Source organism: Aethalodelphis obliquidens, unplaced genomic scaffold (assembly GCF_003676395.1).
Source record: "Aethalodelphis obliquidens isolate GAN/ISIS:26980383/991018 unplaced genomic scaffold, ASM367639v1 scaffold2, whole genome shotgun sequence".
Taxonomy (NCBI): domain Eukaryota; kingdom Metazoa; phylum Chordata; class Mammalia; order Artiodactyla; family Delphinidae; genus Aethalodelphis; species Aethalodelphis obliquidens.
The window spans coordinates 28,839,048-28,861,412 of record NW_020837946.1 but is presented as its reverse complement, the minus strand read 5'-3'; the positions used below and the strand labels follow the sequence as shown (position 1 = coordinate 28,861,412).

The 22,365-nt window shown below is 41.5% G+C and overlaps 1 protein-coding gene and 1 long non-coding RNA gene across 6 annotated transcripts in view; both read right to left on the bottom strand.

Annotated features, from left to right (window-relative positions):
• Window positions 1-2,900: 2,900 nt before the first annotated feature.
• On the bottom strand, window positions 2,901-5,150 carry LOC113629049 (uncharacterized). Its single transcript, XR_003436352.1, has 2 exons — window positions 5,037-5,150; window positions 2,901-4,453 (listed from the first exon to the last, which is right to left on the bottom strand). It is a non-coding gene; the product is annotated as an uncharacterized LOC113629049 (long non-coding RNA).
• Window positions 5,151-5,180: 30 nt separating this feature from the next.
• KLF7 (KLF transcription factor 7) overlaps window positions 5,181-22,365 on the bottom strand; it is a 123,070-nt gene continuing 105,885 nt past the window's right edge. For 2 of the 5 annotated variants that reach the window (XM_027123002.1, XM_027123006.1), the window contains exon 5: window positions 10,998-11,436. In XM_027123002.1, coding sequence (XP_026978803.1) covers window positions 11,385-11,436 — 52 coding nt within the window. In that variant the 3' untranslated portion in view covers window positions 10,998-11,384. Of the gene's footprint in view, window positions 11,437-22,365 lie in introns of all 5 variants that reach the window. The other 3 variants (XR_003436302.1, XM_027123014.1, XM_027123011.1) reach the window with 3 other exon arrangements.

Sequence of the window (22,365 nt, the reverse complement as noted above, 5' to 3'; positions counted from 1 at the left end):
AGCCGTAAACATTTACCACAAAACAAATCGTCGCTCTATTGATTGCTGAGTATCTGCTTCTTCCTTCCCTTTCCAAATTAGCTCAGATTTATGGCAATTCTCTTCCTGTTCCCTGAGCTACCTGCCTCATCCCTGGGGTGCTGTGGGTCAGAGGAAGGAGATAAGCAGGAATCTGTATCTGTACATTTTCAGGAAGAGCTTTCACAATCATTTTTAAAATTCCTTCTTTGCTGCTATATTTCCCTGCTAGGTCTTCCACAGGCCTATTTTTAGAACAGCTTCCTCAGAATATATAAAAGCCCATATTCTCCAACTGTGACATGAATTCTTTCCTCTCCTTCAGTTGATAAAATATGGATGTAAAACTGAGCTTAGCTCAAGGGGCTTTGCTGACAGACAGCAGACTCACATGGGCCCCTCCAAGCTCTCAGTCCCAGGGGACTTGTGCTTGAAGGATGCACTTCAATGGCATAAAGGCGGCAAAGGTTTAAGAAACAAATAGGACTTAACCCAGAGGGGGTGTCATTGGTGTCTCAGAAGCCAAGGTCAGGGCCCAGTCTTAAGCCCAAAGTGTTAGGTAAGTTGTTAGGTCCTAGTAACAGGCTGGCATTCCTATGCCCTGGTTAGGACCTCTGCCAGGGACCGTCTTAGCACAGGGCATAAACTGCCAAGGCCAACTGAGAGGATTGAGTCAAAAGCAACAAAATCAAAACGCACTGTCCCCAAAGAGTTACCACCAGAGGTCTTATCTAAGAAAAGACCCAGAGAAGGTCCATCTCAGCACATTTTCAGGAGAAGGTTCCTGGGACTTAACCTGATCAGCTACCTCCTTGGAAGTCACTCAGATGGGGCTTTTCTTTGCTTCGGTCCCTTTATGAAGTCATTTGCCTACACTGTGGCTCCGCAGTGATGGGCAAAGAACTGCCTGCCTGACTCCTTACCCCTCCCCCTTCCCGAGGCCTGAAGTTAGCAACCTACTTTCCTATCCATAGTCCCCATGTCTCTCATCTTCCTTGCACTTAAAGTCTTTTCTTGTGAAAGGTTGTAATACACTCATTCACATTAAGGTACACATCATGGATAAAGTATAGAGTTACCTCTTCCTGGCTAGCTGAAGTTTTAAAATAGGGAAGTGTTTAGGCAAAAAAAAAAAAAATTTTACTAGTAGAATATCAGGTGCCTGGAAGCTGGTTGGAAGAATATTTTGGGGGCTGAGTTGTGTGTATGTGTGCATGTACAGGTGGTGGGCTGCGGATCCCAGGAAACATGCTGTGAAGGTGAACACATCTTTGATGCCATGTTTCATAGCATGCATTTGTTTCTAGGCATTGATTGTTGACTGGGGGAGGACACAAGGAAAGGGTGATTTCCTTGCTGCAGTCAACGCCCAGTGTTCAGAGCTCCATTCCCAGAATAATGGCATGACCTGGCCATGAGCCCATCCACTGAGAGTGCCTTGCCCTGAGGGAAGATGGGTGTTCCAAGGATGGGAAAGCAAGGCAGAGAATGCATGCTCACTCCACTCACGGCTGCATTATCTTCCTCCTAAGAGACCTCTGGGTCCTTAAGTAACTTCCCAGTCATCAAATCAGTCTTTATTAAATTTTCACATGCACTTAGTTTTAGATTCAATTTGAAATGTGCTCCAAGGAGCATCATATGGACTAAATAATTAGCTAAAGAGAAATGGTACAGAAAAGATTTTACAGAATGGCACAGAATGATGCCTCTCCAATACCACCAAGAGTAACTGAGTCTTGCAATGTAACACAATTATGTGTGTGTTTATTTTGAATTATACATTTATTTTCATTTATATTTAAAGAGGAAACAGTCAAATCAGTGGTTTCAGGAAATTTTTGCTTAGGACAAAGCTAAAACAGGTATTTGAGATTTTAAAAAGTGGGTCGATTTAAAGAAAAATATTAAGGAAGTATTAGAGCAAAGATATCACAAGAATCTTGAGGGCCATACTCAAGTGACTAAAGTTTAAGAAACAACGTCAAGACTGGTTGAGCATTACTGCGTATCCACAACCCTGGGTTGACTCCTGTTCTGCAAAGGACCTGCTGTATGACATTGGGCAGGTTGCCACCTCTCTGAGCCCCGGTATACTCAAGTACAATGGTGCATTGAAGGAGATCTCCAAGATCCCTTCCAATTCTAGCAAGTGATGCTTTATCTCTATTATAGGTTACCGTCTGTGACTAAAGGTAAGGAAATTGGGAAATAAAGTCAGTGTTGTCAATGGTGATGTTATTGATAGACACACATAAGCATCAAGTTGGCTCCTGGGTCACTGAGGAACAGTGAGGGGCAGAGGAAAGTCGAGTCAGGGGACCTACGAGCCAGTGCTGTCACTTACTGTGTCCCCTGGGCCTTCACAAAGTCACATGCCCTCTTTCAGTCCTAGTTTCTCTATTTGTGAAGGCAAAGCGTCATGGTTGTGAACGATACCTATTCTATTACTATGCAGTCTTGCTGGACGGCTCAAATGCAGTGTACACGAAGGGAAAATTCTAATCAAACAAATCTTGTTCTTCCCTAACCTTGTAGCTCTCTTTTTTTTTTTTTTTCGGTACGCGGGCCTCTCACTGCTGTGGCCTCTCCCGTTGCGGAGCACAGGCTCCGGACGTGCAGGCTCAGTGGCCATGGCTCACGGGCCCAGCCGCTCCGCGGCATGTGAGATCTTCCCCAATCGGCGCACAAACCCGTGTCCCCTGAATCGGCAGGCGGACTCTCAACCACTGCGCCACCAGGGAAGCCCCCTTGTAGCTCTTTTGTCATTTCAGTATTTTTAAATGTAGTGGGGTGGTATGTATAATTATGTTAATTTTAAGATCAGGCAGAATTTTAAGAAAACAATAGGTTGAATTGACGTTCAAGCCAGTCAGTACTGATAGTTTTGAACAGCTGGGATAAAATGTTTAATGTTGAAGAAGGAATCACAAATTGGCTTATCAGGGGTAACCCAAAAAACTATCATCATTCACCAGTCACCTCAAAATCTCATTTCAGTTAAAAGTTTTAATGATCTCCCCTTCTAAACCTATAATCCTAAGTGGAAGATGATCTAGCTATAATAAATTATTTATCAATTCCACCGAGCTCTGCTTTTTACAAGGTTCCTTTCCATTAGCACAGAATTTCCAGTCGGATACATAACCTCAGATTAGAGCTGTCACAAAGCCTATGCACTTTACTCCCCTAGGTTTACCCAGGTTACACTTTCTGACTACTGCCTGTTGAACTAGAATTATACTTACATTTTGCACTTACTAAGTGGCCAAGCTTGCTTCTCTGATCTGTGAGTTGACGAGGAGATAAATATTGCTAGAAGGCAACACAAAGAACTTGCAACTCGCAAACAGGGAGGACACAGCAGAGGAAGTAGAGTCACTCGGGGTAAAGACTGGAGTCATTTAGTTTGGGGGTCAGACAACCTGACAGTCTGGAATCATCCCTGAATTATGTTACACGGCAAAAACGGATGCTAGAAAAATTGTGAAGTGGGTAATGTATTTTTAGACATATTTTAAACAAAAGTTATGTCTCTAAATGTGGAAGCTTCAGTCATCTAGAATATTCACTTATGTAAACCATCTCCTTTCCTTATGGCAAAAATATTAGACTTACCAGCTTCCCCTCTTATCATCTCAGCGGGGTGTAGGTTGTCCCCCACTTAAAATGTTCAATTTGATATGCTTTGACATGTCAGGCTTATTCTTACGGAAAAATAAGCCATGCTCTAAGTAACACTGCAAAACTATCTTATCCTTCCTCGCACAAAGAAATTTCTAAGCCAATGACTTTGGTTATGAGATGGTTAAATTACTCCGCTAGGCATGGACCTACTAAATGACCAGGGACCAGGAGGTGGGGCTGTGGACTCCAGGGCTGGTTCTTTTCCCACTGGAGCCTGTAGCTTCTTGTCAGCTGGCTTTGGGTTGCCCTTTTGCCCAGCTCACTTGCTTACTTGAAAGATGTGGCCGCAGATCTTTACAACTTTCAAAACCATTTTCCTGGCCCCTGACGCATCTACTGTTCTCTTTCCCTTAAGTTTTATTAGGGTGAGGCCACAAGCGCTCAGCCTCCCTTCCCAGCCCCCTGCAACACTCCTCACACCCGTTTTCCTGTTCAGAGATATGCATGTGCCCAGGCAGCAAGTTTGGTCACCATAGTCACAATCTTTAATGTGAAAATTGATCGAAAAGTTTCTCGTCACATTCGTCTGAGGAGGGATAGAAGTGATTCACCACTGCATCCGTTTCCCTAAGTCCAAAGCGTGAAAAGAAAGCTTGAGTAGCACTGTGTCCAGTGTAGGTGACAAATGTGTTCGTTTGTGTCTCCCAGTTAATGATAGCACTTTTCTCGGAGATTCGCCCTGCAAGGGGTGCTGGGATTGTAACAGCAGTTAGGTTCTCTACCTTTCTGCTTACTTGGATGTTCTTTCCTGGAAGTCGTGTGGGGAAGAGAAGATTTTAGTAAGTGTTCTTTTCAGTTCTGAGAATTCTCCCTAGGCCTTCCATCTCCCTCTTGTCAGTGTTTGCGGCTGCTTATATCTGCATCTACCTTCTCGTACTTACGCCTAGCCACCCACATGGCTCTGCCTCTGGTTAGCCTTCCCTTCCCCACTTTGTCACCAAACTCCTATAAATTGATTCCTCAACACCTCACCTCCATTATTCCTTCTCACATTTGCCTTCTTCTCTCCTGCACCAAGCGCTTCAAGTTGCCCTTTCCAAAGCTGCTCCGTTTAATGCTACCCCAGAACAAACCTTCCCCTTCTCTCACCAAATAAACTGCTTTCAATAAGCTGCTCCTAACCCCCTAAACAAATGACATCCCACAACCCACCTCGTTCGAAAATATTGCTTTTCATAACCTCCAACCATTTGCTCTCTACTTCCCCTTAAAGAAATAAACTGTCTTTAGTGTTCCTTCTTATCCGGGCTCTGAGCTACCTCACTGAAACCATAAAATACACACACACACACACACACACGCCCAACAGCCTCCCAAATGAAGAAAAATACCTAATACAATCTCTTGCCTTCCCTTTTTCTCTCTGAGAAAGAAAGTTCTCCTGAGGTATATAAGGACCCGTTTGGATCTCTCTGAGGATTTTTTTTTCTCCCTGGTGAGATAAGCTAAGGAGAAATACAGTAAGGCATTCCAAGGCCAAACACATTCTACTGTTTATTACACATATTACATTCTTAAATAAAAATGCGTCACATAACATTTTTTGCATAGATATCTTACAATATACCAATTTAAAAAAGAATTATGAAACAGACCAGTAACAAAAATAAATTTTTTCTTCATTAATAATTTTGTAACATTAACATACCACCATCATATAATACAAATAATAGTTTTAAATCTTAAGACTTTTGTACAGCAAAAAAACTTGACAAAGTAATATATTTATATATATATATAAAAAGCTTAAAAAAAATAAAATGTCAAAAAAAGGCATAACCGAGGGCTATAAGACTGGGTACTTCTGTGATATATTATAAATACCAGAGAAGGCCTGAGAGAGAGCATGTGACCGAGGGAGGTGTGGGAGGGGTAGGGCTGGGAGTAGGTCTCTCCAAACACACTTGTTAGACACGTCTGGCAAAAAGAAAACGTACAGTGCAAAAATAAAGTTCTTCAAGCAACTGTTACGAGCATGATAGAGAGTTGAAAGAAAAGTGGCAGTGGCTGGGAGGTTGCATGGTAGGAGGAGGGAGAGGGTGACAGGAGAGAAGGAGTTTGGGGGGCATTTATGGAAAGGAAGGGGGAGGCTTCAAAAACATTAAACATTTATTTTTGCCTCTGTGTTAGCAAGGAGATCTTGGCTGTAACAGGTGTATTTTTCCTCCCTGGAATGAAGCAGAAGTGAAAGATCAAGAAATTCAACTAAATCTGGGTTTAGATAGAAAATGCATGCTGAGAAAAACAAAAACAAAAAGGTTGAGGACCAGCCAGTGAGCCCCAAAGCCTTTCGGGACCTAGATTTGCAGAAATCATTCTGCCTCAGGTCCAAAGGCCTAGGATTAAAATGTCCCCTCTCCCCACCCTCAGCCCCTCCCCTCTACGTGGAACTCCCAGTGTGTTTTCAATATACTGGCAATTATAAGCATCCATCCCCCCCAAAAGATATTAGGCACTGGTGGCTACTCCTCGTAAACGTCAGTAGCCTAACTGTTTTCCTTCTGCGAAGGTACATTAGGTACACGTGCACACGTGTCTAGCTGCGTGCACGCATACCACCCTCATTATTCTGACGTGGGGTGCATTTTATGGCAGTAGACAGAAGCTGGAGTCAAAGCAGTTTACGATTCCAAAGCTCACAGTTGAAAAAAATTGTATAAACAGTCCCCAACAAAGAACGCATCAACCTTCCCTCGTGACTGCTGAGAGGGAGCCCTGTTCGAAAAGAGTATCTCGTTTGGGATATTTGTGAAGTGACGGCCTAGGATTTCTCTCTCCGTTTTTGATACCTGTTTCCCGAGGACTTATACGTAAATGCAAAACACCTGAAGAAGACAGTACTATACTGGAAGGGTGCACGGAAGAAAGTTAATTGCAGCTTTATTTTTCCCTTTTCCAGGATCTATTAGGAATCAACAGAGGAGATTTAAGCCAGTGTTAAAAGCGAGAGAAAACCCTGAAGCCTCAGGCAGTTCGTCATGGGATCTCACATTTACAAGCAGTTTTTGCTTCCTCTGACACATTTTCGTTGTTCCGTCTCAAGTCTTCCCAAAGATCCTCATTGAGGAAAGTAGGCCATCAAAGAGGCATCGATGTATACTCAGGCCAGCCCCTTTTCAAACTGAGATATCACCATGTTTACCGAAATGTAATCCAGACCCGGAATGCAAATTCTCTCCTCCTCCCTCCACCCCACACTTGGCAGTGGCCACTTCCGGAAGATGCCAGAGGACGCTTCCGCAAGTAGATTTCAACCAGGTTCTACTTAACGAATTTTCACTTTGGCAAAGATCTGGGTGCAAAACTGCGGCCAGAAATGCTGGCCCTCATAAGATTTTTTTCAAAAAGAAACAATGAACCTGATTTTTGTAGTTAAATATGTTGCATCTCTGACTTTCCCAACCTTCTTCCTTCTCCTAAAACCAACTCATGCAAAAGAAAAGCCAAAAGCACTTTGCACTATATTTTAGATTTTATGAAGTGACTTCCACAGAGGAAACCATTTTGAACCAATAAAACTAATCACTAAGATTTGTTGTTCTTGCCATTTGAGTTCATTTCTTTTGACTTTGCCGTAGAATTCAGGAGTTGGAGCTATAGGCAGAATGTTCTGAATGCACTGGCTGAGCTACCCTGAAAGTCCCATTTATTTCCCCTTTGATGCAAATAGACATGGCTAATCTGGAAGCTTATCTCAAACTGAGATCCTTAAAAAGAAAATCTTCTCTGGCTTCTAGATTCAAAGAAGAGTTTTTAAAACATAGGAATCAGTTCTGCTAATCATGCGTGAGGTTGGCCGTCTTTTTTTACCCTGTTATCATCAGGCAATCAAAGATGTGAAAAGGGCACAAGAGGTGCAGGAGGGGAGGACAGGGGATACTTGAAGGGCTTTGCAAGGGAGAGCACAGAGAGGAGAGGGAAATGGTCAGCATGAAGTTCATTCTGGGGGTCTCCGATATTTTTATAAAATGCAGCTCTGTCATGGAATCCAAACATCTCTTTTTCGGGACATAATACTCATCACCACCAGGCATTAAGCTGGGCAATGAACCATCAGTGGGGCAGGAGGCCAGTAGCCAGGAGCAGCATTATAATTTCAGGTTTCCACATCTTTGACTTACAGCCGTGTGGTAGGAGATAGAAGCACAAACTGAAATAAAGAAAACTGTCAATGGCTTCGAAACACTCTTTTCCTATACGTCAAACTCTGAACCCTGGATAAACCGAGCTTGAGAGGACAACCTCAAGAAACACCGTGCCAGGTTTTTCCTTTCAAATTTGAGATCCCCTGGAATGTTGGGCGGTAACAATTTAAATGAGAAAGCGGTTTACTGTATTTCAAAGGTCCGTTAAAGCACTGTTCTAAATAACCTGTCCTCTTGGAAGCAAACTAGCTTCAGGTTATTTCTTGGAAAGCCTGTTCACGCCAGCAGGCTCTTTCCAACCATCTCTGCCGTTTCAGAGATGATGGACACTTGATCACAAATCCATTTCCAAAATGATTGGGGCTACTTGCCCCCCACCCCACCCACCACGGACAGGACTGGTTATCATTCAGAGGTGTCAATCGGGCTAGAGAAGAACAGTTTCAAAGCCATACACTTAGCGCCCACCAAATTCTCAGGCCAATTCTCACAGTCAACAAATACCTGAAGCAAGCAAGCCAGCCCCACCATCGAGGTTCAGTGCACCCTGCTCAGAGAAAGGTCAGGAGCAGATTACAAAGGACCTCACTGGTACAAAAGAGAGAGAAACTGCCGAACATTTCAGACGCTGATGAAGACCAAATGCCCTTCGTTCTGCCACGTTCAAATGAGATCTTTTCAAGACCACAGATGACAACGGGAAGCGAGCAAGCAATGATTACTCTTTTGCATTTTTTTTAAACTTTTTTTTTAATAGAGCCTTGCATTGGTCAGTTCAAAAATTAAATTAAGTATTATAAACCCTTAATAATAATAGCATTTCGAGAGGCAAGAGCAACTCCAGCTGGGCAGAGAACGTTTGTAAATCGTGGCAGCCATGGCTAACGCCATCACTGGTGTGTGCGTGCAGTCATGCTGGAGGCTGCTCTAGAAAGGGAAATCAACGAACCAACAAAACCTGGGGTGTCTAAAGTTTCATCTAGTGCACTGACTGGAGGCGCTACAGTCTAATACAGCTGAGGGACAAGGTCCCTCACACATCCTTCATTGAGAAAGGATGCACCACACATTCAAATATAATCCCATGGTCCGCCCTGATGGACTGGCTACAAATGCACTCGAATGCAGTCGAGAACTATGAGATTGTCAGCAAGCAGTGCTCCAGAAACGGTTTCTAAGTCATGTCTAGTTTTAAATCTTTGGAATAAAACTGATTTTTTAAAATACCCTCCTACTAACATATACATAATTGCCTCTGGCAAATGGGCAGATTTTGTGTGTATGTGTGTTTAGGGTGGTTTTTCTTTTTTTTTGCTGTTTTTTTTTTTTTTGTTTCATTTTTCTTTTTTTTTTTCTTTTTTTTTCTTTTTTTTGGTCTAAATTGAAAAAAGGAAAAAGGGAAAGAAAACTTTAAGGGCCGGACCTCAGAATGCCCCAAGTGTCCAATTGGCAGCTACAGCATTTGTGATAAGGAGGCTCCTTTGCCCTCAGACGAGTAGTTTCAACATGTCAGTGAAATCAAAGTTTGCAGAAAGCTGAGAAACCAAATGCCAAGGATCTTGAAGGTTGCTGTCATAAATGTATCTGTGTTTCTTACATTATTATTTCCTTCAAAGACTTCACTTTTGCATCCCAAATAGGTATGGGGTGGCATTTTAACAGTCAATGAGTCAAACAGTCAAGGAGGGCAGGAGGGGAGCCAGCTGGATGAAGGAGCAGCAACCATGGGTGGACCAAATGCCATTTTTGTTTTTTTAGACGTGTCTTGAAGGGATGGTCCCAGAATATACAAAATATACAATCTGCCCTAAAACCACCCCGCTTGCTTGCATAGGCCATTTAATGGTCCTAAAGGCAGTCTTTGGAGTTGAGGCCAGTGCCAGCTAGCTAAGAATGCGGGTAGATGGAGGCCGATATTGGATTGTGTGTGTGGGATGGAAAGTGAGGCATGTAACCCCCTCGGCGTCAGCTTGCAGAGTAAGAGTGAGGCCTCTGTTGATCCCGGGTGCTCTAGGTCACAAGTCATGGTGGGCCTAGCCAAAAAAAAAAAAAAAAATCAGAAATATGTCTCTCTTTTTAGACAGAGCATGAGAGAAATATCTCAACCCTTTCTTTAAATGTCCACCCTTCATTCCCACAATGGCATTTCAAACTGTGTGTTTTAACAAGTGGGGTGATACGACTCAGTGGGTATGAGAGAGGAAGAAAGGGTGATGGTTTTTGAAGTCACTAGACTTGGGAGGCATCCTCTGTTCTCCCCACTCCTGGAAAGAGTGATATTTTTGGCTTTTTGTCAGGTCGTAACCCAGAGTTAGGTTAAATATGCAGCTGCCCTTTGAGACTAGCAACATCTATGCTGAAACTGGTTATAGGGTAGCAATGACATACAGCACAGGGTTGATCACTGTAAGCTGAGGTCAGGATGCCTCAAGGGGGATGAGAAAAGTGTGATGTCCCATCTGATTGGCTGCTTCGAGAGCTGGACATCCAGGTGCCGAGAGAGAGTCCTGGAGAGGTTTAGTCCATGGAGAAAAGATAAAACATTTAAGCTTCCAAATAAGCTTTTCAAGTTTTCGTTAGCAAAAAACAGAGATTAAAAAGAAAAAATCTAGCACTGGCAATAAGGTGAGGCTCAAGGGATATACTGTGATTTATCATCAAGGACTTTATTCTCTTGGCCACTTTGCAGTCATGCTAGAAGTTTCCAGAATCCCTAGTGCATATGGTGTGCAAGAGAGTCAAAAAGTAAGAAAAGAAAACTCCTCCCTGGAGAGTGAAGTCTAGAGAAATGCAGGCCAGAAAGGTGTAAGGAGTTATTCCAGAGTCTGCCGCCACTAAGGCCGTTGGTATCAACTGGATAGATCTCAATAGTACTAAGAAGAACCAAAACTGATCAACAGTTCTGTGAGGAAGTCGGACGCACGGAATAGTAGGACTTTTCACACACAAAGGACAAATAAACCAAGAGTTAATTTTGGCTACCAAACTGCAATTTGGTTTTCTAGGTCATTTTCCCCCAACTATTTAAAAAGAAACATTAGTGCTACACATATGCAACTTTAAGACGTTGTATTCTCCTATCAAGTTGCACTGAGAAGCAAGTTAAATAAGCCCCTCTTACTGCCGTCCACCTGCAGAGACGTCATATCCATTTTCTTTGATTTCCATTGGCAACAGCGGGAAATAATTCCAATAGTGCTGAAGTAAGCAGCCAGACTGCCTTGCTGAGTTCACCTGGTTTCCTTCTTCTTCGTCTTCTACCATCTGGCTAGGGCAAGGCATAAAGAATAGACGTATATATTTTAAATATAGCTGAGTGCATGACAGTGTGTGTGTGCGCATGTGTTGTGTGTCTATGTGTGAGTGCGTGTGTGCGTGTCTGTGTGTGTCTGTGCGTGTGTGTACACAGAGGTTTAATAAGTGAGAACTTTCTTCTGCGAGGCAATGGGTCCCCGCCTGAAGTCCAGCCCCCTGCCTCATGGCATTTCCTTCAGACAATGGCCGGCGCCATGGCAACTGTGGCCTTTAGGTTTTTTAGATATGTCTCTTCATATGGAGGGCAAGATGGTCAGACCTGGAAAAACACCTAGGAAACATAAAAATAACAAGGATATTAGAGAGATTTGGGTTAATAACTTAACTTCCATCATCCCTTAGAAAACAATTAGCCCTACCTTAAAGAGAAGCAGTGCATGTGTGTTGAGAAATAAGGTGTGTAGAGAAGGTGAGCTCAGGAGTCAGACTGCTTGGGTTCAAATCCCACCTCTTCCAATAGCTGTATGACTCTGAGCACCTTAACCTCTCTGTACCTTAATTCCTCCTCAATAAAATGGGGATAATTACAGCACTTACTTCATAGATTGGTTGTGAGGATTAAATGAGATGATCTATGTAAAGTGCTTAGAAAATTCTCTGGCACATGGTAAGATCTCGATGACTATTAACTATCATTATCGAAATTGTCATTATTAAAGAAGAAATGAATGTAAAAGTGTGTTGGAAATGACGTGTCATGCCCGTATAGGGTAAATAAAGAATGATTAGCCTGTACCATTGAATGATGAAACTCTAACATTTCAACACCCAGATTTCAGTCCTAAGCTTTACAGTGGAAGCCCAGAAATGCTGCCTGTGATACCTGCAGGTCTATATAGACACTCTATATTCAAGTCGAGAAAAAGCTCATGTTTATTAAGGATGGTATCATATGCAGGCATGTGCTAGCTATTTCCCCAATCTCACCCCAATAATATCCTCAGCTGCCTTCCATGGTAAATCTTTGCACCCCTTTTGTATGCATGTGCTAAATAAGGACACTGAGGCTTGGGTCACACAGCCAGTGAGTGGCAGCCATGGGGTGAGAACCCAGGCAGATCTATAAGCCCACTCTTTTGAACTGTTTCTTGGTACCCGACGTCCACCGCTGAGTGCCTTTGTCAGCCTCAGAGCTGATGCAGTGGTTGTTTTCACTCCTTCCCCCTTCTTCTGACACCACCAACTTGATCTTGCCCAGGACAGCAACTCTTCTGCGTTCTCAATTGTATGGGCCTGACCCTCCTCCTAAGGCTGAAGTTTTATGGCCACAGTGATCTGCTTTACTGACAGTCATGTGACCCACAAAAGTCAATGACAGCCAGCTCTGGGACATTTGCTGAAACTATTGGAAGAGAGAAGCTCTCTTTCCACTGGGGCTAAGATACTAATACTGAAGCCCGGAGCTGCTGGTGTCCATATGGCCATGTGGGAAAGAGCCTGCTTGAGAACGAAGTCAACAGAGAAAAATGGGGCCAGGGGGTAGAAAGGAAGAGAGAGTTTCTAGTCCTGTTGAAATACATCTGAGAACCTGGACCCAGCCAAGCCAAAAGGCAAATCCATTTCTATTCTTCTTAGTTATTAGAGCTAATAAATACCTTTGGAAGCCAACACCAGTCTGAATTAGAGTTCTGTACTTATAACTAATAGAGTGGCCATTTCCATATCCCCAAAGCCTACATACAATCTCAGGTTCTGGCTGGAGTCCCAGTGAAGTCAGCACCTCAGACAGCAGTCATTCTTAGCTCTGGGTGTACATCCTCCCTCAGATCCTCTTCTAGAAACTGGCCACCCTCCTACCTGGGAGAATGTTCCCAGGATCCCCTGAGGCCTGAGATAACCCTCACAGTCCAAAACTCTTGTTGGGATATTAGCAAGCTGTCCTGCTCGGGTTAGCAAGGTTTCCTGTTCAGTGCAGAATTTCCCTGTATTTGTTCATTCCCCAAACAAACAAACAAACAACAAACAAACAAAAACCAGCCCTATCCCCTGATCCCAACATTTCTCCACACACCTTTTGTGTTCATTTCATAAACAGGTACACATGCAGGATAGAACCTCAAGGAAATGAAGCAAAACACAACAAAGGTAAAATGAAAAAAAAAAGGGAAAAGTACAGTAGAAAATGATCTAATCCAATAATGTGTTGAATAATAGTAATTCTAACTATAACCACTTATTTCAGGCTCTGATTTGGTATGAGAAAGATACTTGGATAATCCCTTAGAGTTCCATTGAAAGGGGATTTGATTTACTATAAAACAGTGATAAATTTTCCTTAAAAGCAAGTACTTGATGTCACTGGTACAAGAAAAAGCAATACAGCCTGCAGGGAATTTAGTATTTGACTTGCACGACTCTGTCCTGTCCTGAAGGCACACTTAGTACTGCCCACTGCCTCCTCTCTTTCTTTCCCTCCCTCCCTCCCTTCCTCCCTTCTTTCTTTTCTCCGTCCTTCATCTCAACAGCTTTGAGGAAGAAGATCTAAGCCAGGAAGTTCTTTTTGTAGGTATTTCCTTTTTAAAGTTAACATCCTCACGAGAACTCTATATAAAGACAGTACCATTCTTATCCCCACTACCAGATGAGATACTCATCAAAAAGAGGCAAAGCCAAAATCTGAACCCAAGTAGCCTGACTCCAGAGCCCAGGCTCTTCGCCATATCTGCTTTTTAGGCTGAAAAGAAGGTCAAGCTGAGCTGTCAATTTAAAGAGTCTGTAGTAGGCAGAATAATGGATGGCCCTCCCCAGATATCTACACCTCATCCCCAGGACTTGTGAATATGTTAGGTTCAAAGACAAAGGGGAGTTAAGGTTGTGGATGGAATTAATTTGCTGATCGACTGATCTAAAGATAGGGAGATTACTCTGATTTATCTGGGTAGGCCCAATGTCACCACAAGGGTCTTCAAAAGTGGAAGAGGGAATTAAAAGAGAAAACCAGAGAGATGGCAGCAGGTGAAGGACTCAACAGCTCTGATGATGAAGGAATGGGGTCAGGAGGCAAGGAATGTGGGCAAAGCTGAAAGCTGGAAAAGACAAGGAAATGGATTCTCCCCTTGAGCCTCCAGAAAGCAACAGAGCACAGCCCCCATCTTGATTTTGGCCCCAGTGAGACCTGTGTTGGACTTCTAACCTACAGAGCTGTAAGATAATAATTTATAAAGATAAATAAGGGTGATATAAACTTGTGGCAATTGGTAATGGCAGCAGCTAGAAAACTAATCCAGAAGTTAATCTGGTCAGACCTGAGCAGTAAGGACCTGTAAGAAAGCAACAGAGCAGGTACTAAGAATCCTGCCTGTCCAAAAGAGGCACATGGGGATTTGAGACAGTAAGAAGCAAAGTATAAGTCATGGCAGTACAAAACCTCTTTCTTTTCCTTTCCATATCCTGAGAACATACAGGACAACAGTATTCTTGAGATAGGACTTCATTTGAAATTACCACTCCGTAATGTATGTGTTCCATCCTTTTATTCTGCATTTACCACTTGCCTAGCCTGTGCTGGGTATCTAGCAATATATGTACAAGCAACTATCTTTACCCTTCAAGTTCTTTCAGAAAAAAGTAAACCGAATCTCTGACATGGTATGAAATGTAACTGCACCCCTCTTGAATCAAACTAGCATCATTATTTTTTTAAATTCTAGGAAGTACATGATGTTTAGAATTAGACTAGGTGGTTTCTGAACTGGAGATAAAGAAGACTGCAGGGCAAGGAATGTGGGCAGCCTCTAGGAGCTAAGAGTGGTTCTGGCTGATAGCAAACAAGGAAATAGGACTTCAGGCCTACCATAGCAAGAAGTATTATGATACTCTGAGGAGAGAACCTAGCCAGGCCAAGCTGGATTTCTGACCTACAGAAATATGGGAAGATAAACCACAGGCAGTATGGCCTTTGCATTCAGAGGTCTTCGTTGAAGTTCTCACTGAGTTCCTCCTTTCTTCTCCCAAGCCTGGCAAGCATTCTTGTGATTACGTCTTTGAATTCTTTATCAGCACCATCATTCTTGAGAGATCAAGACAGTGTTACTGAAAACCATAAATCTAAAGAGGGGTGGCTAACATTTTTATAAAACAGTTGAAGAAGATGAGGAATTGATATACAGAGAAGTTCAATAACTTGCCCTAGGATATAACTGTTACAGGACTGCCCTCCAGACTTCCTGAATAAGTCAAATTGTGGTTAACTGATCATCATCAAGTCATTATGACAATCCAGGAATAAGATCTTTCTGTCCAAAAAGGACTTCCGTACTATATGAATAGAAGTAGTTAAGAGGAGGCATCCTTGTCTTGTTCCTGATCTTAGAGGAAAAGATCGCAGATTTTCCCTGCTGTATGGCTGATAGGGTCTTGGTGCTCCGGCCAGGTGCCAGGCCTGTGCCTCTGAGTTGGGAGAGCCGAGTTTAGGACACTGGCCCACCAGAGACCTCCTGGGTCCACATAATATAAAACGGCGAAAGCTCTCCCAGAGATCTCCATCTCAACGCTAAGACCCAGCTCCACTCAATGACCAGAAAGCTACAGTGCTAGACACCCTATGCCAAACAACTAGCAAGACAGGAACACAACCCCAGCCATCAGCAGAGAGGCTGCCTAAAATCATAATAAGGTCACAGACATGCCAAAACACACCCCCGGACATGGTCCTGCCCACCGAAAGACAAGATCTAGCCTCATCCACTAGAACACAGGCACCAGTCCCCTCCACCAGGAAGCCTACACAACCCACTGAACCAACCTTAGCCACTGGGGGCAGACACCAAAAACAACGGGAACTATGAACCTGAAGCCTGTGAAAAGGTGACCCCAAACACAGTAAGTTAAGCAAAATCAGAAGAGAGAGAAACACACAGCAGATGAAGGAGCAAGGTAAAAACCCATCAGACCAAACAAATGAAGAGGAAATAGGCAGTCTACCTGAAAAAGAATTCAGAGAAATGAGAGTAAAGATGATCCAAAATCTTAGAAATAGAATGCAGAAAATACAAGAAATGTTTAAGAAGGACCTAGAAGAACTAAAGAGCAAACAAACAATGATGAACAATACAATAAATGAAATTAAAAATTCTCTAGAAGGAATCAATAGCAGAATAAATGAGGCAGAAGAACGGATAAGTGACCTAGAAGATAAAAGAGTGGAAATAACTACCACAGAGCAGTATAAAAAAAAAAAAGAATGAAAAGAATTGAGGACAGTCTCAGAGACCTCTGGGACAACATTAAATGCACCAACATTTGAATTATAGGGGTCCCAGAAGAAGAAGAGAAAAAGAAAGGGACTGAGAAAATATTTGAAGAGATTATAGTTGAAAACTTCCCTAATATGGGAAAGGAAATAGTCAATCAAGTCCAGGAAGAACAGAGAGTCCCATACAGGATAAAACCAAGGAGAGACACGCCAAGACACGTATTAATCAAACCGTCAAAAATTAAATACAAAGAAAAAATATTAAAAGCCACAAGTGAAAAACAACAAATAACACACAAGGGAATCCCCATAGGTTAACAGCTGATCTTCCAGCAGAAACTCTGCAAGCCAGAAGGGAGTGGCAGGACACATTTAAAGTGATAAAAGAGAAAAACCGACAACCAAGATTACTCTACCCAGCAAGGATCTCATTCAGATTTGACAGAGAAATCAAAAGCTTTTCAGACAAGCAAAAGCTAAGAGAATTCAGCACCACCAAACCAGCTTTACAACAAATGCTAAAGGAACTTCTCTAGGCAGGAAACACAGAGAAGGAAAAGATCTACAATAACAAACCCAAAACAATTGAGAAAATGGTAATAGGAACATACATATTGATAATTAGTTTAAATGTAAATGGATTAAATGCTCCAACCAAAAGACATAGACTGGCTGAATGGATACAAAAACAAGACCCATGTATATGCTGTCTACAAGAGACCCACTTCAGACCTAGGGACACATACAGACTGAAAGTGAGGGGATGGAAAAACATATTCCATGCAAATGGAAATCAAAAGAAAGCTGGAGTAGCAATTCTCATATCAGACAAAATAGACTGTAAAATAAAGACTATTAAAAGAGACAAAGAAGGACACTACATAATGATCAAGGGATCAATCCAAGAAGAAGATATAACAATTGTAAATATTTATGCACCCAACATAGGAGCACCTCAATACATAAGGCAAATGCTAACAGCCATAAAAGGGGAAATCGACTGTAACACAATCAGAGTAGGGGACTTTAATACCTCACTTTCACCAATGGACAGATCATCCAAAATGAAAATAAATAAGGAAACACAAGCTTTAAATGATACATTAAACACGATGGACTTAATTGATATTTATAGGACATTCCAACTGAAAACAACAGGATACACTTTCTTTTCAAGTGCTCAAGGAACATTCTCCAGGATAGATCATACCTTGGGTCACAAATCAAGCCTTGGTAAATTTAAGAAAATTGAAACAGTATCAAGTATCATTTCCGACTACACCGTCATGAGACCAGATATCAATTACAGGAAAAAATCTGTAAAAAATAGAAACACATGGAGGCTAAACAATACACTACTAAATAACCAAGAGATCACTGAAGAAATCAAAGAGGAAATCAAAAAATATGTAGAAACAGATGACAATGAAAACACGATGACCCAAAACCTATGGGATGCAGCAAAAGCAGTTCTAAGAGGGAAGTTTACAGGATACAATCCTACCTCAAGAAACAAGAAACATCTCAAATAAACAACCTAACCTTAAACCTAAAACAATTAGAGAGAGAAGAACAAAAAACCCCCAAAGTTAGCAGAAGGAAAGAAATTATAAATATGAGATGAGAAATAAATGAAAAATAAACAAAGAAAATAATAGCAAAGATCAATAAAACTAAAAACTGGTTCTTTGAGAAGATAAAATTGATAAAACATTAGCCAGACTCATCAAGAAAAAAAGGAAGAAGACTCAGTTCAATAGAATTAGAAATGAAAAAGGAGAAGTAACAACTTACACTGCAGAAATACAAAGGATCATGAGAGATTACTACAAGCAACTATATGCCAATAAAATGGACAACCTGGAAGAAATGGACAAATTCTTAGAAAAGCACAACCTTCCAATACTGAACCAGGAAGAAGTAGAAAATATAAACAGACCAATCACAAGCACTGAAATTGAGACTCTGATTGAAAATCTTCCAACAAACAAAAGCCCAGGACCAGATGGTTTCACAGGTGAAGTCTATCAAATATTTAGAGAAGAGCTAACACCTATCCTTCTCAAACGCTTCCAAAATGTAGCAGAGGGAGAAACACTCCCAAACACATTCTACGAGGACACCATCACCCTGATACCAAAACCAGACAAAGATGTCACAAAGAAAGAAAACTACAGGCCAATATCTCTGATGAACATAGATGCAAAAATCCTCAACAAAATAATAGCAAACAGCATCCAACAGCACATTAAGAGAATCATACACCACGATCAAGTGGGATTTATCCCAGGAATGCAAGGATTCTTCAATATACGCAAACCAACCAATGTGATAAACTATATTAACAAATTGAAGGAGAAAAACCATATGATCATCTCAATAGATGCAGAGAAAGCTTTCAACAAAATTCAACACCCATTAATGATAAAAACCCTCCAGTAGGCATAGAGGGAACTTACCTCAACATAATAAAGGCCATATAGGACAAACCCATAGCCAACATCGTTCTCAATGGTGAAAACTGAAACCATTTCCTCTAAGATCAAGGAGGAACAAGACAAGGTTGTGCACTCTCACCACTATTATTCAACATAGTTTTGGAAGTTTTAGCCACAGCAATCAGAGAAGAAAAAGAAATAAAAGGAATCCAAAATGGAAAAGAAGTAAAGCTGTCACTATTTGCAGATGACATGATACTATACATAGAGAATCCTCAAGATGCTACCAGAAAACTACTAGAGCTAATCAATGAATTTGGTAAAGCAGCAGGATACAAAATTAATGCATAGAAATCTCTTGCATTCCTATACACTAATGATGAAAAATATGAAAGAGAAATTAAGAAAACACTCCCATTTACCATTGCAACAAAAAGAATAAAATATCTAGGAATAAACCTACCTAAGGAGACAAAAGACCTGTATGCAGAAAACTATAAGACACTGATGAAAGAAATTAAAGATGATACAAACAGATGGAGAGATATACCATGTTCTTGGATTGGAAGAATCAATATTGTGAAAATGACTATACTACCCAAAGCAATCTATAGATTCAATGCAATCCCTATCAAACTACCAATGGCATTTTTCACAGAACTAGAGTAAAAAACTTCACAATTTGTATGGAAACACAAAAGACCCCGAATAGCCAAAGCTATCTTGAGAAAGGAAAATGGAGCTGGTGGGATCAGGCTCCTGGATTTCAGACTATACTACAAAGCTACAGTAATCAAGACAGTATGGTACTGGCACAAAAACAGAAATAGAGATCAATGGAACAGGACAGAAAGCCCAGAGATAAACCCACACACATATGGTCACCTTATTTTTGATAAAGGAGGCGAGAATATACAACGGAGAAAAGACAGCCTCTTCTATAAGTAGTGCTGGGCAAACTGGACAGTTACATGTAAAAGAATGAAATTAGAACATTCCCTAACACCATACACAAAAATAAACTCAAAATGGATTAAAGACCTAAATGTAAGGCCAGACACTATCTAACTCTTAGAGGAAAACATAGGCAGAACACTCTATGACATAAATCACAGCGCAATCCTTTTTGGCCCACCTCCTAGAGAAATGGAAATAAAAACAAAAATAAACAAATGGGACTTAATGAAACTTAAAAGCTTTTGCACAGCAAAGGAAACCATAAACAAGACGAAAAGACAACCCTCAGAATGGGAGAAAATATTTGCAAATGAAGCAACTAACAAAGGATTAATCTCCAAAATATACAAGCAGCTCATGCGGTCAATATCAAAGAAACAAACAACCCAATCCAAAAATGGGCAGAAGACCTAAATAGACATTCTCCAAAGAAGATATACAGATTGCCAACAAACACATGAAAGGATGCTCAACATCACTAATCATTACAGAAATGCAAATCAAAACTACAATGAGGTATCACCTCACACTGGTCAGAATGGCCATCAACAAAAAATCTATAAACAATAAATGCTGGAGAAGGTGTGAAGAAAAGGGAATCCTCTTGCACTGTTGGTGGGAATGTTAATTTATACAGCCACTATGAAGGACAGTATGGAGGTTCATTAAAAAACTAAAAACAGAACTACCATATGACCCAGCAATCCCACTACTGGGCATTTACCCTGGGAAAACCATAATTCAAAAAGAGTCATGTACCACAATGTTCATTGCAGCTCTATTTACAATAGCCAGGACACGAAAGCAACCTAAGTGTCCCTCGAGAGATGAATGGATAAAGAAGATGTGGTACATAAATACAATGAAATATTACTCAGCCATAAAAGAAACAAAATTGAGTTATTTGTAGTGAGGTGGATGGACCTAGAGTGTGCCATACAGAGTGAAGTAAGTCAGAAAGAGAAAAATACCATATGCCAGCATATATATATGGAATCTAAAAAAAAAAAAAAAAGGTTCTGAAGAACCTAGGGGCAGGACAGGAATAAAGATGCAGACGTAGAGAATGGACTTGAGGACACGGGGAATGGGAAGGATAAGCTGGGACGATGTGAGAGATTGGCATGGACATATATACACTACCAAATGTAAAACAGATAGCTAGTGGGAAGCAGCCACATAGCACAGGGAGATCAGCTCGGTGCTTTGTGACCACTTAGAGGGGTGGATACGGAGGGTGGGAGGGAGACGCAAAGCGAGGAGATATGGGAACATATGTAAATGTATAGCTGATTCACTTTGTTATGAAGCAGAAACTAACAAACCATTGTAAAGCAATCATACTCCAAAAAAGATGTTAAAAAAGAAAAATTAGACTAGGTCCCTCACCACTGAGGTTTTATTTAAATCCAGTACACCAGCAAGATACTTAGCCATGATTAATTTATATTTATTAATTTATACTTACTGAGTTCCACATAGGAATAGTAAAGTAAAAAGTAATAAACTCAGCATCTAGAAATGCAGAATCAAATAATTGTAAGGGTAATACACCCCCAGAGGGTATTTGTGACTCTACAGCAGTCAGATGACCTTGAATAAGAAGGTCCTTAATGATTGAAATTTGTTCATTACAGAGAACTAGTCAAACCCCTATTGTAGTTTCTGCTGCTTATGAAAAAGGCCCACTAAAGTCACATGGGCATTAAGCTGATAGCAATCCTCTAGGGCACTGAAGGGCCAGATAGGGGTTGGTATTTGTCACCACCTCTTACTGAGCTGACTTAGAGATCAAAGATCAAAATGCCTCCTCTGAACTTCCCAGGATCTTGGAGGTACTACCCCGGGAGCAGTCTCCCTGGATTATATCTGCATATGACCACTTGTGGAAACAGCCCTGACAACCACCATCAGCAGCCTCATGCTCTGTGGGCTGAGAAAGAAGATTCAGCGCTGTAAGCAGCTGATCACTGAGTGGGCTGCACTGTTGAGTTTGACGGTAAGAAAATGGCAGAGTCACCTCACTGCTTTCTCCTCTAACCCAAACCTGAAGCCAGAGGTCGCAAAACCCAATGTCTTCAGGGGCCAGGCAGATAAAGTAAATGGGTGCAATGGGTGAAGTGTAAGAAACACACAGCACTGTTAAGCTATGTGATTCCACTTCTGATAAGGCATGGATTAAGAGGACATAACGAGAAGTGTGATGATATACGGCGAAGGATGCTCTGCCTTCTCACTGGGGAGACTGTGGTGGGGGAGGAGGGACAGTGAGAAATGAGTGACCACAGGGCCATCACTGAAAGGTAGTGATGACTCTTCAGCGCCAGAAAATCACGGCCACGTGGGAATGTGAGCCCACTGTGACCAGATCTTCCGCGTTTTTCAGACAAAGCCAGGAATAGAGATCTTTGTGGCACTTAGCAATTTTAAATGTTAGCAAGACAAAGAAAAACTCATGTATGTTTAATCTACCCTTCAGGCAAAATAAAATTATAAGTTAGACTTATACTTTTTTGCATCTAGAAATGCAGAATCAAATAATTTGGGCTCCAGGAGGTACCTGCTTTAAGGACAAGAAACCCTAATCCTAGTTTGGCCTCTAGGCGGTCTG